Source organism: Dermacentor albipictus, unplaced genomic scaffold, assembly GCF_038994185.2.
Source record: "Dermacentor albipictus isolate Rhodes 1998 colony unplaced genomic scaffold, USDA_Dalb.pri_finalv2 scaffold_11, whole genome shotgun sequence".
Lineage (NCBI taxonomy): Eukaryota > Metazoa > Arthropoda > Arachnida > Ixodida > Ixodidae > Dermacentor > Dermacentor albipictus.
The window spans coordinates 2,915,906-2,932,349 of NW_027225565.1; the positions used below are offsets into that span (position 1 = coordinate 2,915,906).

Sequence of the window (16,444 nt, forward strand, 5' to 3'; positions counted from 1 at the left end):
CCTCTACCTTCTGCGCCTTACACTGTCGTGATTTGTAACGGAACTGCACAGTAGACACAGGGAACTGTAGTACATACGTAGATGTTGCGCGCAACGTAGCAATCCTTTACCTGCCGTGCTCGTTTCGGAATGCCTTCATGTTCCGAAACGAACTGAGCGGGCTTGTGATGTTTGGTTGTTACGACTGAATGAACATATTTTGCTGCAAGCTTGACCACAATTTTGCGTGACTGTATCTACATTTACACTAGAGTTTCGTACTTCCTGTGTTTAAGATTGAGCGTACCAAGGAGGTAACTCATGTCGTACGCAGTATGCGTGTTTCATACTTTCACCTAACGTGTACTTGTGCTGCAACGCCTGGCGATGTTTTGGCTTGTACAAATAACCACCACCGAAAGAATAAACTGTGCAAGTGAACATGCTGTTTTAGCCACCTTTCAAACCACGTTGATGCATGCAAATACGAACAAAGTGCGTCTTACAACGAGACGGACAGGTCCTCTATTGAACTATGGTCGTTGTGTTTTATTCACTTTCTTTACTTGCTCAGCACACTGGTCTTGCATTTGAGCACTTGCCGAACACCGTGCGAACTGCCTGCATTTATTTTCATACTGAAAGCTTGCCTCTTGTGTTGTTGGACACGCCTGTTGAGATGCAGTCGACGTCAGTTCGGCAATTTTTTGACGATTGTTCAATGTTTGTTTTCACTTCGTCAGTAGTTTATTAAATAAAAGTTCAATTTTGATAGCGGGAGCTAGTGTCCTCGGTCAGGTGCGTGAGCTCCTTTCCGCGCTTTCTCGCGAAACATGTTCGGTGTAAGGTAACAGGAAAGCGTCTACGGGGTCTGCTGCGCGCGGTGCAAGTAATCGCACGCGCTCGCGACGTTTTCAAGAAGTTTTGGCAAACCGTTTCGGTGAGGAGTCATGCGAACGAAGCTGGTGTGCGCGAGGTGACGTTAAGGAGCCGTCACACTTCGGTACACAACGCGCGGTGCATATGGTAGCGTTTACCGACGTGCGACTTTTGGTGGTGAAGCCAGTGAAGTCTTCCCCGCGACCATTACCATCCCCACCAGTGTGTGTGCAAGGATGCGGCGCTTCTCGTGATAAACTTTGCTGACCTGTGCCCGGCTGGCGGAGGACAGCCAGTTTCGTTGCCAAAAATAAGCCGGCCGAGCGTCGACTCCCCGCTGTCTAAAGTCGGTGGCAGCCATCCTGAGGCGGCGACGCTGCAACATTGTTGTCACGCGCCGTATAGTCTGGAGTGACATTTGGAAATAGGCCGAAGGCAGGATGCGGTGTGGTGCTGCGCTTTAAATTTAAATGCGTGAAATCGCGGCCGACGACTCCCGTAAACTGCGAGCTTCCAGCGCGACTGCTCCCCGCTGAGTACACAACACGAATAATTGGTCGGGCCTGTGCAGTGCTATCAGTATTTGGATCATGTAGTGAAGCGTGCACATGTGCTTCACTTGTTGAGAGGAGATGTGACGAGAAGTGGACAAGTGAAGCATTGTACACTGCATGTACTGCCTCTGCTCAAAGCAGCATAGGCCAATGGAAAGACTGCAGAAACTGTTATAGAGAGGAAAAATGCAATGTAAGCATAACTAATAATAGTATAAAGAATGCAATATTGTATGTAAAACATGTAAGTGTAAAAGGTAGAGGCACAATAGTAGCTTGAACAAAGCATGTGGAAATGGTGATTGAGAATGTGGATAACTTGGGATGCCGCATAGGAACTTTATTCAGTCATATTTTTGTAACTTCAGTGATGCTTTAACTCTACAAAATGCTGGAACCTGTGCACACTGGGACTAACTGTTAGTAGAGGTTAAAATTTATAAAGTTGAAAGCCTGCCTCCCTGAGCTTCATTCATGTGGCTTTTATCAAGTTGCTTATGTAATATGCGTGTCGTACAGCGCAGTTTTGATCACGGTCAAGCCCGACCCGGACCTAATTTTTCGGTCGCGATTGGTTCCTTTGCACAAGCTGCGCGAGGGAGCCAATTGCAGTCCAATATTTCGATCCGGATCGGGCATAATTGTGATAGAAAGTGGCCGTGTGACACCAGTATAAGGGAATGCAGTGACAGGAGTCTGCAGTAAAAGTGAAAAGCTTGGCTAGTTATGGTTACAGTTGAACCTAAGCACTGTATTAACCGATGAAGGCCCTGTACGAACAAGTACACTTGGAAGTTTAGTGCTTGTTTGTGGCATTTTCCCAGGATATGATGTTTAGCCTCGACTGGAGTCTTTTGCCTCTATCTTTCCTTGCACGCTTAAGAGTGTTCAGACCGAGTAGTCCCACTTTTACCAGTGCCTGTTATGTCTCCTCCTTATCTGTGTTCCCTCAGACTGCTTGATATATGCTGCACTGTGAACATGAGCCATAGTCCTGAAAATCGGAGCTCAGAATCAATGAGGTCATCTCTCCTGCAATCGTTAGGGTTGTCTGGCTACAGTCTGGTGAGTTCAGTCGAGAGCAGAGCTAGGTATTACATTTGTAGTTGTAATAAATGTGCCTGTAGGCAGAGATACAAGATAAAGTTTTGACTTTGCCTAAACCCATTCCTTTTGCATTTGCATACTGCTTACTGTGCTGCAGGTGGGAGAGCATTATAATGTTAAAATTTGCAAGTGCTGTGTGTGTCGTTTCGATGTTCAAGGAATTATTGGGGTCTAAATAGACGTTTCACCTGCAGAATCACTTTAGTTTCATTCAACAAGCACTATTGGTTTAGTAGTGTATTTGTTGGTTGTTTGTGCCTTGTGGCTTTTCCTCTATGTGCAGTTAGGCAAGCTTCCTAATTTTATTTTAAAGGAAGGTCTGTTGGCATCTGCCAGTTCGGCATCATTTAATTTGGCATTTTGCTCGATTCAATCAATCAGGGGTTCTGATTGGTGCCCTTACAAACACATGTGCAGGAGAAAGCTTGTTAATGTGATCTCCTAAGCACAGAACATTGTGTCATTTAACGAAGAAAGAAGCCATGGCCAATTGCATGCTTGCCTATCCGCTACACTACTGTGTTCTGAAATCTGAGAAGAATCAAACATGCAGTGGCAGTGACTGAGAGTTGAGCAAGTTGGTAGGGATTCGTCTTATTGAAAGGCAGGCGTGCAGACACCAACACAAGGTTTTGTCTTCCTTCTTTTTCATTATCATGTGACCATTCAATTCGTAGTCGTTGATAGTTTCTATAGTTGATAGTTAGGACCACCATTTAATGTGGAGTGAAACTTTGAAAAGTTGTATGGAAGAATTGAAATCAGAGTAGTCATGAACATGGTTGTGCATTTTAATTTCTTGTTATTGTATCAGTTACAGTTTGGTTGTCTTTTATAAAGCTCGAAACTTTTATAAAAAAACATTTTATTTTAATGTGTTCGCATTCTTAGGGTACTTCATGCACTTTCGAGGGGCTAGCTTTCTGTGTATCTGTCTTTAATCATTTTCTCACCTACCTGGGCCACTGGGTAGTTGATGGCCATTTGGTAGTCAATCGGATGCTGGGGAACAGAGTTTGCAATCAACCAGCAAACCATTTTGGGTCACAGAGTATGTGGCAGTTTGTACATATGGGCCACTCCTCAAAAAACCTCTTTCAGGGAGACATGGGTCACTCACTGTAAATGCTGGAGTGGGTATGCGCCACTCTTCAACGGAACTCTTTGACGCCAACTTGGAGAACTGTGTATGTGCCACTTTTTCTGTGCTGGTCTTCTTTGATGCCAACTTGGGTCGGTGGATATCTGTCAAAACATGTGTCGCTCTTTGATGAATGTGTAAGGAATCCTGAATTGAATAATGACCATTCCTGAATAATTAACATCTAATAACCCATTGACCCAAGTTGGCATTAAAGAGGTTCATTGAAGATAAGCACAGAACAAATAACATATACCCAGTGCTCCAAGTCAGTGTCTAAAGAGTCTTATTGAATAGCAGTACCTGCCCAGTCCCACATCTACAGTCACCCAAGCCAGCATGAAAGAGGTTCATTTAAGAGCAGCACAAATGTACACATTGCCACATACTCAGTGGTACAAGTTGGTCCGGTCCGATGGGTGGTTTCAAACCCTGTTCCCTCAGCACAGCAGCCTGATGTGCTACCCATTTGACCATGAACCACCCAGTGACCCAGGTATGTGTGAAAAAGGTTGGAGACCCACACAACCCTTGGAAAGTGTGTGAAGTACCCTAAGAATGCTAACGTCATTAAAAGGTCCTTTAAATGTCTTTGATGCTGGGCAGAATCAAGCCCACGTCGCACAGGTTCCTGAAAGGCAGCAACCCGATACTTTGGCAGTGCAACAAATGCACTGGGTATGTGCAACTTTTCAGTGAACCTCTCGCTAACTTGGGTCAAAGACCATGTGCCACCGGGTGTGCGGCAAGCAAACGAACAATTCTCAGTGTCTGCACGCGCTGGTGCGCCACACTTGTCATGTCAGAGGCCATGCGCAGACTTCTTGGCAGCGCCACTGGATAGTGCAGCGTGTCCAAAACGAAGCGCCAGAGGGGAGCCCGGCTACCGCATGACACATTTCTGAGTGTTCACATGTGCCATCGTACCATGCTGTTTGAAGGCCGCAAACAGGCTTCGCAGTGGTTCCACTAGATGGTGCAGAATGTTCTTAGGGAAAGAAGAGTGCTGCTGCAGGACACGCCTCACACATAACTCATTTCACAGTGGCCATACATCGTGTCGCTATATTGATTCAATGCTATGGGCACAACCGTCGACAGTCATCGTAAGATAGGTTCTACAATATTTTTTTACAGCGAAGCTGTTTATGCGGACCCTGTGCAGTTGTTGTCGGACTTCGCTAAAAAGGGGCCATGTGACCTAGCGGGAGAGGAAAAGAAGAGCTCAACAAGGGGAAAGGGGTTGGAGTGACCCCTTTCCCCCTGTGAGAATGCTATCTTATATGTAAATCTTATACGGTTGTCACACGGTGCATTTTCGGCGATCGAACTCGATCCGCATCGAATTTGTCGACGATTGATTCCACCCTGCCGTGAAATAAACAAATGTTATGCTGGGGGTTTGCAGCCAACGAACAGTGCCCAGTGATTGAAACGTGGTACTAGGAGCGCATGGCTGCCAGCACTTGCGCCAACAAAAAGTACCGGCAGCCACGTCAGTCATCAAACCAATCCAACCAATGGCCAAAACGATTGCGGCGCGCGCATCTCCAATGGTGGGCCTTGCACTCAATATACAGAGCTTTGTATTAGTGGTTCCGCACATTCCATCGCAGCTACAACTATGGGAAGACCACGAGTAGTGTGTACACCTAAGGAAGAAGCTGCCTACTGCGAGAGTTGGTTCGTGAACAGGCTCGTCATCATAGGGCCGACCATCAACAAATACAACATTACACTTATACTCCATTGCATGGTGTAACACTCAGTGTAACTAACACAGCTTCGCTATTTGACCTTCTTCATGGACTAAAAGGGCAGGGATTTTTTCATAAATGTATCTTGCAGAGCTCTTGAATATTGCAAAAAAGGACAGTGGTGTGCCACACATTTGGAACTTTATCTAGATACCTAAAAAAAATGTTGGGAAAAAATTTTTTTTCCCTGTTTTATCTAGTTTTTACTGCCACTAAGATATGGTTCTTATTTGTTTACTAAACTCCCATTAGCCTGCGGATGTTCATTCTATTTCCAAAGTTGTATGAGGCACTAATTCATGTTCACAAAATTTAGTTTGCATACACGTAACAGTTTTTTAGAAAAAGCTACTACAGTATCTAAAATCGCATTCTGAGTCAAGTACAAATAAAGTCGTATCGAACTACTTGGTCTATCAAACTTCCCAAGCTGGAGTACTCTTTTTCGTGGTCCGCGTTATTGTAGCCTTTCTCTGCGTCCTTGCAGCCTTTCTTTTGCAGGTTTGCTTCAGCTTTCAGTTAGAAGTCACTTTTTTTTTGCCCACTGCGAGTCCATTGATAGAATGCATGTGAAAACACACAATGGTCCAGGAATGATCACTAAGTGCTGTAGCACACTTGCACTGTAGTGGCTGCCATAAAATGTGTGCTTTTGTGTTAGTCTTTGCGTTCCTCCCATCAGTAATTCCAAAAGAAGGCACAAAAGAGGTCCTTGACAGACGGGAGATAGAAGAGGACGCATAACCATAAACAAACAAAAGAGGAATGCACGACAGCTACAGAGGTACCCCTAGTGACTGCAAGAAAAAGTCTCAAAACCAAAGCAAAAACTTGTTTCAAACACAAGTTGTTTTGATGTGATGAAAGTTTCGCACAAAGTTGAGGCTCGATGATGTGTCATGCCCACTCTCCAGTCAACGTGACAGCCAAATAATAAGTACTTTTTGTAAGTCGCATATTCCCAAGTGTTATATATATTTTTTGGAAGCTAAAGACAATGCATTATCAAAAGAATTCACCATCAGAAAATCTATAATTTAGACCAAACAATCTCGTGCCACCTTAACACAAAAGAAGACAAGTTGAAAATGTCATTTCAGTACTCCTTTAAAGGGAATGCCTAATTAGCATTCCATCCCTTATTGCAGCTCACTTCTGATATAAAGGCTTGGAGAAATATTTTATCGCTATGTCTGTACCTAACTCATCAAATTGAGCATTTACTTCCATTGAAGTTGACAGTGTATCGAAATGATGTTGGTTCCTTTAAACAATGACTGAACTGCACACATAACTTTTAATGTAGCATTCATAGGAGGTGTCTAGTCAATTTGGGTGCCTTGAGAAGAGCAGGAACTAGGCAGATGAGGGCTTGCAAAATCCGTTTCTCAAAGGATCTTGGCTGCTGTCATATTACTAACCAATGATAGGTGGAAGCAGTGTACACTCCTGATATAAAGTCAAAATTCAGAAATTTTAGAAGCAAAAATCTGCCAGATATGAAAGTAATGACACACATTCAACCACATGGGGAAGTGGGATGGCACCCAGTTGATGAGTGGATGACAAATCTTTGTGGCTCAGTTGGCAGAACAGTGAGCAGTGCTCTGTGACTGAAACACAATAATCGGAGTGCATGGCTGCCGGCGCTTTTTGAACCATTATTCAGCGCTAAAGACACCGAGCTGATGCATTGTGGTACGCGATGAAAGCAAAAGTCTTTGTAATTTGTGACCGCATTTGGGCCCCCCGTAATTGTCCAACACTCTCTACAGTGGCACAAATAATGCCAGCTGCCATACGGTCCGATTATCGTGTTAGAATCTCTGCACACTGTACACTTACAGACAAAAGTCTGGATTCTGTCATGTGGGGGGTGTAGCATAGGGCACACCAAAGCACACTCCAAAAAAGCTGTCCAGAGCCCTGCTTTATTATCGTACATTGCATATATGCACATTCATTACATCACAGTGGATCAGATATGGCAGTCGCAGCTGCCGATAGCAGTTGACGTCGTGCGTCAAACACAAGCAGGCAGTTGCAGCACAAATTCTATGGGTGCTGCAGAAAATCTACATTCGTGTCTCATGCATACAGCCTGAATTTAAGATGGCATGCTACAGTGTTTTCACATGAATGTTTAGGCTGCACGCTCAGCCTGCAAGGAATATGCAACACCTGTGCAGTTAGACTTTTGTCTCTTTGAACACTTGTGGTCAGTCGTTTCTGTGCATATAAACTGAACTTGGCAATTCACTTTGGTGGAACTATGTGAACTACACCTGGCGACAACTTTCTGTGGCAGCAAAGCCAATGTTATGGAGCTGAAGTGCACATTTTTTTACTGCACATATTTATCTAGTCTGTGAATGCAAGCAACTGGAAGCTGTGTAACGTAAAAGAAATTGTACCAATTATTCTTTTAATTTTTTTTGTTCAAGATTTATTTCATAACAAATAAAAAGCTGGTTTAGGAAAATGATTTTTCCTTTACTTGCTGTTCCTAGTTTTGGCTTTCTGGTGTCCTTGTCTAGTTTTCCTGGCCCTATAACAGAATGACAGCACTACTTGGCTTGGTAACACAAAAGCAGAAGCTCCGCATGTGCCAGCACATGCACATAGCTTTGGCTATGCTGCCACAGAAAGTTGTCATCAGGTGTAGTGCAGCTCATTGAGGTATATTCTGCTGTTTATGCAGTTCATGGCTCTAGGCTTGCTGAAATGTACAGGTTCTTCAATTTTATGGGGTATATGTGCCTTATATGTTGCCTAATGTGGATATCTATTAATGAAGCATCACTCTGCTATATTTTATGCCAAAATGTCAACTGCTATGAGTGCTTGAGTACTATTTAGTTGTTTCCTTTAAAGGTGTACTACCCTGTACATTAGAAGGCGCAGCAAAGCTTCTAGATCTTAAGATACACAAATACTAAGAAGGTAGTAAGTCCTGGTTGCATGAAAACACTGTGCGGTTTGCCAATTGTACACAATGTGTTGTGTATAGGATTGCTTTGTCTTGTGACAAATATTATGTTGGAAAAACGGGGTGCTGTTTTAAAGGGCCCCTGAAATGGTTCGGACAAATTTTGTAGACGCGTGGGGTACAGCTTAAGTAGAACATTTGCACCACAATTTAAGTGAAGCGTTACGTATTAATGGAGCTACAAGCGATTATAAGTTACCCTCCTCCCCAGCCATGCTTTTCCTCCTCAACTCGTCCGCCGAGCGAGCGGGGCTAAGCTCCGCCTTCACTGGTCCTGCGTCACGATGTGATGTCACATCGTCCACTTCCGGGTGTTTTGGAGCCCGCCCCCGCCCGCGCGAAACCTCTCGGCTAGCTGCTTGGCTGTCGACCCCAAGCGAGAGCTATCGAAGCAGCGTGCGTTGCGAGCATTCTGTCGTAGCGCCGAACGTGTCTGGTATTCCGTTAACCACAGGCAAGCTGGTCATTTCGGCAAATGAATGGAGGCATAAACTCAAGCTGATGACGGAACTTTGGCGTAGACGTACGTGAGCGGCCTGATCGGTCTGCATGGTCCAGACACTTGTGGGCGCAGCGCTTAACCAGTCAAACAAAGCGCTAATATTGCTCTAACAAAGTGTAAAACATTTTAAACATTTATAAAAACAACGTGTTGATGATTACATTCCTGCGAAAAGTACGCACCAGCAGCAAAGAAGGAAACGCTTCGTTGCTGCTACTGTGTATGGTTGAGCTCTATGCCACCAGGTGGCTGCACCGTGCAGACCATTCACATTTGCCCTGCTGCTCATTTCGGCTCATCCCGTTACGGCACAGTCAAGCGGCCAGATCCTGTCCCCTTGCGCTTACGTTTGCCCTAATACGGGACTCGCGAAACGCTATTGCGTTAGTAATCTTCCGGTGTAAAGTGACGGCCACAAACGCGCAAATCCTGCGCAGCAGCCAGTTCGCTGGTACGCTGCCTTGCAGAGGGACACGATGTCGCAGCTTGACATATTGCCAGTCGCTACGTTTGCAGCCCACAAGGCAACAAAGTCGAATCATAGTGCTCGCGAAAAGACTGACACCAACTCTGACCTCGGAGCTCTCGTCAAAATGGAGTACGTTGTAACACAAGCAGACGACACTTGCTGTGTGCCGGAAGTGCTTAAGTGTACTGAAAAATTGTTCTTGTGCATTCTCTTTATGCTACTTTCTTTTTATAAAAACAAATTAACTAACATTCCAACTATTACGAAGATCATTTCTTTACCATAAAGTTAGAAAAATTATCGATCACGCGCCCTGGTCAGCCAATCGGATAGCTAGCCCCACTGACGTCATATGGGTGATTTCGGTCATATGGGTAGGGGCGGCTTAAAATTCAGCCGAGCAGTGCGCTGCGATCGGCAGCGATGTGCATTTTTAAAACCTTATAATAAATTACACGCTTTACGCAGAGCACTTAGACGTGTCAATTAATGATCAGAAGGACCTACTCTAATGACTCAGTACGTTTGTAGAAAATCGTCAAAAGCGTTTCAGGGTCCCTTTAATGACAGGCTGCAAGAGCATAGCAATAATGTTAAAAAATGAGAGAGCTGCAGATGGTTTTCTTGCTTCTCATTGCAAGAGCTGTGGCTGCACACCTGACTTCAACAGATGTGCAGTTATAGGACATCATCATAATCAGCTAACACATGAAATAAACAAAGCTGAAGCTATAGCAACATTTGGACAGATGTGTATAAGCTCGCAGTCTCTGGCTTTATCATGCGGGTTGTTTGCACTGAGTATACAGTAACCTCTCAGTTGTACAAACGTCAGTTTAACGAATATTTCAGAATATTGAACCGTGGTTTTCCTAGGGATTCTATGCAAAAATATTTCAGTTGAACAAACTTGATCAGTGGACCCGGGCTCATTCTTTAATTCAGTTCAACAAAGTTTTGCGCTCTGTAGCACTGGTGTAGCCGATGCCCACTGCCCCCAAATCACCCCTCCAGCGGCGGCTATGTGCAATGTGACAGTAAACCCGTTACTTGGTCTGAACTATCAGATCTGGAAATTGTTTCCAGTGTTCGTCCCGAAGAAGAAGAATGCAATAAGGAATATACGTAATGTCAGAGGGCAGGTTCAAATCATGTAATTCTAGCTGAGGCTATAGGATGCCTTGGAAAGTTGCGAGACTTTGTGTCTCAGCAACATGCTGTGCCAGAGGAAATGCACAAAAACGTAGACTCTATGGACAGATTTGTTACTTCTTGTGCTTTAGGAGCACCAGTGCAAATCAATGATAATTATATATATATATATATATATATATATATATATATATAATTTTTTTTTTCAAAGTGAGATAGGCAGCAACGTAACTGTTACGCACATTGCATATATTGATTTATATAACTGCATAAATTAAATTTCACACTTTTAACTCTGTGTCTGCTGTGCCCCTCTGCTGTTCCATGTTCTAGTTCTAAGGAATATTCAGTTTAGTGAACTTTCAGTTAAGTGAAAGTTGTTTCAGTAAAGTAAACAATATATTTCCTTGGGTCCCTTGAAGTTCACTCAAGTGAGAGTTCACTGTATAAGGTTTCACAGGGTCACGGCGGCCGCATTTCGATGGGAGTGAAATGCAAAAACACCCATGTACTTAGATTTAGGTGCACATTAAAGAACCCCGGGTGGACCAAATGATTCCGGAGTCCCCCACTACGGCGTGCCTCATAGTTGGATTGTGGTTTTGGCATGTAAAACCACATAATTGAAATTGAGGGTCACAAAATCAATCTGAAAGTTAGCATCCCTTTGTGTCTCGTGTTTCGTCGTGCTCATCTTGTAACCTTAACTCTAAGGTGTACTAATTCACGAAAACATTGTAGAGACCATTTCAATTAATGATTCCAACTGTGGAAAGTGCTTTAATGTTGTAATTTTGTGTATAGATGGCCATCTAGAAATCTATGAAAATATGTCATATCCAGAAGAATATAATATCCATGAATAGGAAGTTTCAGAAATTTTTGTCCAGCTTCCTTTATTCGTTTTTAGATTTTATAGGCCATCATTGGATGTAAATGACAAGAGAGAGGGAAAAAGTTCTCTTTATGTTGATGGACATTTTTGTAATAATAATTTTTCAGTATTGTTGCTCACCCACCAGAGTTAATTAGAGGCATGGTGTTCCCTGTGCATGCAGCGGGGGTCGCTCCTCAAAGACCTTCAAGCCAAAGAAGAACATCCCAGAGGGCACACACCAGTATGACCTGATGAAGCAGGCTGCAGCCACGCTGGGCTCGGGCAACTTGCGGCTCGCTGTCATGCTGCCCGAGGGGGAGGACCTGAATGAGTGGGTGGCTGTCAACACAGTGGACTTCTTCAACCAGATCAACATGCTGTATGGCACGGTGACAGAGTTCTGCACCGAAGGCAGCTGTGCAGTCATGTCGGCAGGCCCCAAGTACGAGTACCACTGGGCCGATGGACAGACAGTCAAGAAGCCCATCAAATGCTCAGCCCCCAAGTACATCGACTACCTCATGACGTGGGTGCAGGACCAGCTCGACGATGAGGCCCTGTTCCCCTCTAAAATAGGTGTGTGACCGCTCTCGCCACTTTTTTTTCCTTTGCTTCTGCCCACAACGCTAGGAACCGGAAGGATAAAGCTGTTTCCTGCCCCGTCAGATGTGTTAATTCCAGCGTAGTTATGGCTGGTACTGTGGGGTTGCTAACTTCTACCAACACAGAGTACCATGAATGGTTGACAAAAGTTGAGTGAAACCTTGGCATGGACCTTCATGTTGGAACTTGAGGCACCATAGCACTATCAGGGAAAGCAGTAACAGTTCTAGATTGCATAATGACGAGTGTAGCCCTAACCACACTTTTGTTTATCAAGCCAATGTTCATGTGGTTAATGCTTCGTGAACTGTAGGATGCAATAATTGCTATATGCTTTCGTGGATTCTTGTTGAACTGCTTTGGTCGTATTATATACATCAGGCCAAGTTCTTTTGAACCAAGCCAAATGAAGTTTCGAAAACAAAACTGCACATTTACACGTGATGCGCCATTCAGCATGTTTACATAGCTGTGTTCGCCCTTTTGATTTCAAAAGAATGTCTCTAATGATGCCTCAACAAAGGCACACAACAGTGCACAGTACGAATGCGGGCACAATGAAGCAGGGAGCAACTGACAGCCTATTCCCATTGCCGTTTTGTATTCGCCTCAACAGGTAGCATGTTGCAGGATAAACCAATGGAGCTCTTGTGGTAGTGCTGGTACTTGTTCATGGCACAGTGACTTAGCAGCATTGCGTGTCTCAGAGAGACCACCTAACTCTGGTTACTTACTGGCCGACTCACGCACATGAAGAAGCACTTATGTGCACCACCTTGTAATGAGGCATGTGCCAGCTCTACCGTTGCACTTATTGCCGCGAAGACAACGCCCCTTGTAAGCAAGAACGCCAATCATTATATATGTGTGTGTGTGTGTGTGTGTGTGTGTGTGTGTGTGTGTGTGTGTGTGTGTGTGTGTGTGTGTGTGTGTGTGTGTGTAGAATGGAATTTTAAACAATGATTATAGTGCACTTAACAGCCGACTTACATAGGTCAATGTGTAATCTCATGGTGGGCCACAACACTAAGTACAAAAGTTTCACACTAGAATGTTGCAGCATACTTCTTTCGTAACTTTCTGTGCCTACTTAAAATGAGAGTTCCTATTTAATCCACGAATAGCATGTTCAATTCTATCACTATAATTTATGGTCTCTTCATTTCTGCCAAAATCTCTTGACACGTTCTGTGCGGTTGTCAGAAAGGGTGGCAGAGTTTCTGGCTGGGCAAGTTAGTACATACTTGTGAAGCAACAGGATGCCAGTCTCATCAATTTCTTCCCTCATGTAAGCATCTGTTAACTGGTTTCCTGTTTGTTCACAAGTACTGCAAGGTACCTGCTCATGAATATTTTCTAGCAAAAGAATCTTTAATGGGCCTTGGATCAGTGGAGTAATCTTTAGTCAAATGGCTGCCACTTCCTCTCTTATTCGGCATCCAGCAAACTGTGTTGAAAGCTGTGCCTATGTGCAAGGACATTTTCCATACTCTACCTGTCATCGCATCCAGCCTTTGTATAAGCACTATTTTGAGATTGTAGCACAGTGAGACTTGCACATGACAAATTACATGTAAATAGTTCTCAAAGCTGTGTTGCCTGTTACACTGTGTCCCCGCTTGTAGTGGCAACGATTTAGTCTACAAAGAAAGAAAAGGATGCAAATGGCATTTATTGCACCAGTGTGAGACTGATATAAACGCCTCCTTGAGTACATCACCGTGGCAATCAATCAGCGTCATGACTCAAGAACTGTGAAAAAGGCCTTATCACAGCACACATATTTCGAGGATGCCAGTTTGGTTTTGCTGATATAAGCTGGTTCTTCATGTAGGGCCCAATAAGAGCTTGCCATAGCTGTTCTGTACGCTTCTCAGGCAAAGTATCTGCAGGTTTGGGTAATGCAAGCAGCTTGTTATTGTAGCTTTAATCACAATCGAAAGGTTGAATGTATGTGGTTGATTTACATTAATTCGACCCTGATAGGACCGACAAAATGAATCGACTTATCCGGCGGGTCGAGTTAAATATTATGCAGAAAAACAAAACACACCGCCGGTTCATTTGGTAGCATTTGCCGGATTCTAACACACCCCCGGATCAAACGCGGGCTCATTTTCTATATGTCCAAAGTAGAAATCTAAAGTATAAATTATCTTAATGTTGCTAACTAAAGTATAAATATAATGTGCGCTCAATTTTTTTGCGAGAGAAATGGGCAAGGGTCTAATAGGTGTTGCACAATGGCGGCTGGTTTACTAAAATCAGCTTTGCTGCATAATTTCATAAAGTCGGCCTCGCCGCAGTGCATTTGTGTTATGTAGTAAAGCATACGAACGTTGTGAAGGCAGTCTTGGTTTCGTATCTGATTGCACCACGCAGGGAATTTTCGAACCAAATTTCTTGAGGGGGGAAAAAGGAAATCTTTAGAATTGGGTAAATAGTGTAATCAGACATTGTGAGTTATGGTTGTTTCTTGAAAATTTTCCAAGGGCAGGCCAAATGTATGCGTTTGTGATGGGAGATTTTAAGTGTTTTCAACACATTCACTGTCCCCTAAGCTCCACTGAGACAGATGCTGCCACTAAAGGGGTTGCAACTGGGGTCACCATAGAGGTGAAGTTCAAGTTATCCAAGGAAGGCTAATGTTAAGATCAATATAACGAAAGTTTGGCATTGGCCAGGATCTTTGGTCGAGGTCGAATTACTAACTGAAAAATCGAATTAACGTAGGTCTACTGCATTTATAAGCTAATCATAAGGTATATAACTTGGACAATCATAAATAGAACAGCGTGATTAAAAGGTTCGCTATTGCTGTTCCTAGGATCTAACTGTGGAACTTTGTTCCTCTGGCGCCAAGGATGCAGCATTCTGTTGTTAAATAATATGTGCATTTTTAATTATGCTGGTCTGGTGTTTGAAACTGGAAGTGACCTACTCTAGAGCATTTGCAAATTCTCTTTTTAGTTTGACCTATTCGATCACGATTGCTTGAGGAACTTGTGTTTAGAACATGCCTTGTGTTTGCACTCAGCAAAAAGTTGTGCACTTGTCTGGGGAAACACTGTAATAGATCGTTCATTTGCAATGGCTGCTATTTTACCATAGCTTTGGCTCGTTCTATGTGCGGTGGAAATCCATTAACAATCGGAAGCCTCAGCAATCCTTCAAGATGTTTCAAGAGACTGTTCCAGGGTTGGCATTGTTGTGACCATAACTATATGCAGATAAAGGAAGCAGTTTAATATTCTTACACATTGCTTTGCTTTCGGAAATTAATGTTGCTGGAGTACAGCATATTCGCATTACAAATATTACACAATCGACTTATGCAATAGCTGTGATCCCAACATTAGCCAGAATTTTTAGTTTTTTTTTTCTTCTGTTGTATAAGCCAAACACTGAACTTTAGAGATGAAAAGAGCTGTTGCCCTGTGAAAAGAGTTACAAAACTAGTTCTTTGTCTGTAAGACATAGTATTATATTTTATATGGTTGTTTCACTTTAATGCTAACAGACTACATTCTGCAAAAGAAAAAATATTTCAGTATAAAAAAAGTCTTTGTATAAAAGTGGGGTATGTGAGGTGCCTTGTGCGTACTGCAGACAGTGCATGGGCACTAGGGCACAGAAATGGCATAACAAGTTACACAGCTTACATTTATTCACACATTTAAAAAGTTACATGCTTGGCGTATGTTACAGCTAGCAGCAGTCTTACAGTCTAATTTTGCAGTCATGCTCACTCCCTATTCGTAGTCGGCCCATTTGTTTTGCAGAGGGTGTTTGGGCACTAGGGTATATAAATGACCTTCCCTAGTAATGGCGCTGAAACTGCCCTGCACTGCTCGAGCCCATCGCACTCCTGCACTTTCTCTTGCTCTTGCCTCATTCTCCTGCACTTGTGCATCTTTTGGAGAAAGACATGTTCCACTGTGGTCGAAGGAGTTGGATATCTCTGCGTTGCTGTGCAAGTCGCTCCACGCTGTTTATGGACCGTATGTGTCAAATGCAGGGGGGCCATAGCCAAGCAAGCATGAAATTTTTGCAATATGTTGGACTTTTGTCGACCTTATAACTCGTGATGAAGGCCAGTAGAGTTTGATAAATTATATTTACTATGGCCTACTGAGCTTTCTCAAATGCGATCATTTCTTCGTGCTTAAATGGACAAATTAACTGCCGAGTTACCCCTTTCTGAACGCTGTGCTGGGTGCTAGGCTAAATTTAGCTCCAATTGCATAATGCATGGCATGACAACAGCATCATCTGTGCACACAACACGTGCATGATCGTGCAATGGCTTCTTTACACAATGATACCAAAGTGAAGCTCAGGACATCTATTCACACATTAAAATGTTTACATGCGTTAGTGGGTGTCCATGCAGCTAGTGGGTGTCCTACAGTGTAATCTTGCAGTTGTGCTTGCT

The 16,444-nt window shown here is 43.5% G+C and overlaps 1 protein-coding gene across 1 annotated transcript in view; it reads left to right on the forward strand.

Annotated features, from left to right (window-relative positions):
* LOC139051309 (MOB kinase activator 1B) overlaps positions 1 to 16,444 on the forward strand; it is a 32,466-nt gene that overhangs the window by 384 nt on the left and 15,638 nt on the right. Inside the window, exon 2 of the mRNA XM_070528313.1 lies at positions 11,588 to 11,982. Within this exon, the coding sequence (XP_070384414.1) occupies positions 11,588 to 11,982 (395 nt within the window). The remainder of the gene's footprint in view (positions 1 to 11,587; positions 11,983 to 16,444) is intronic.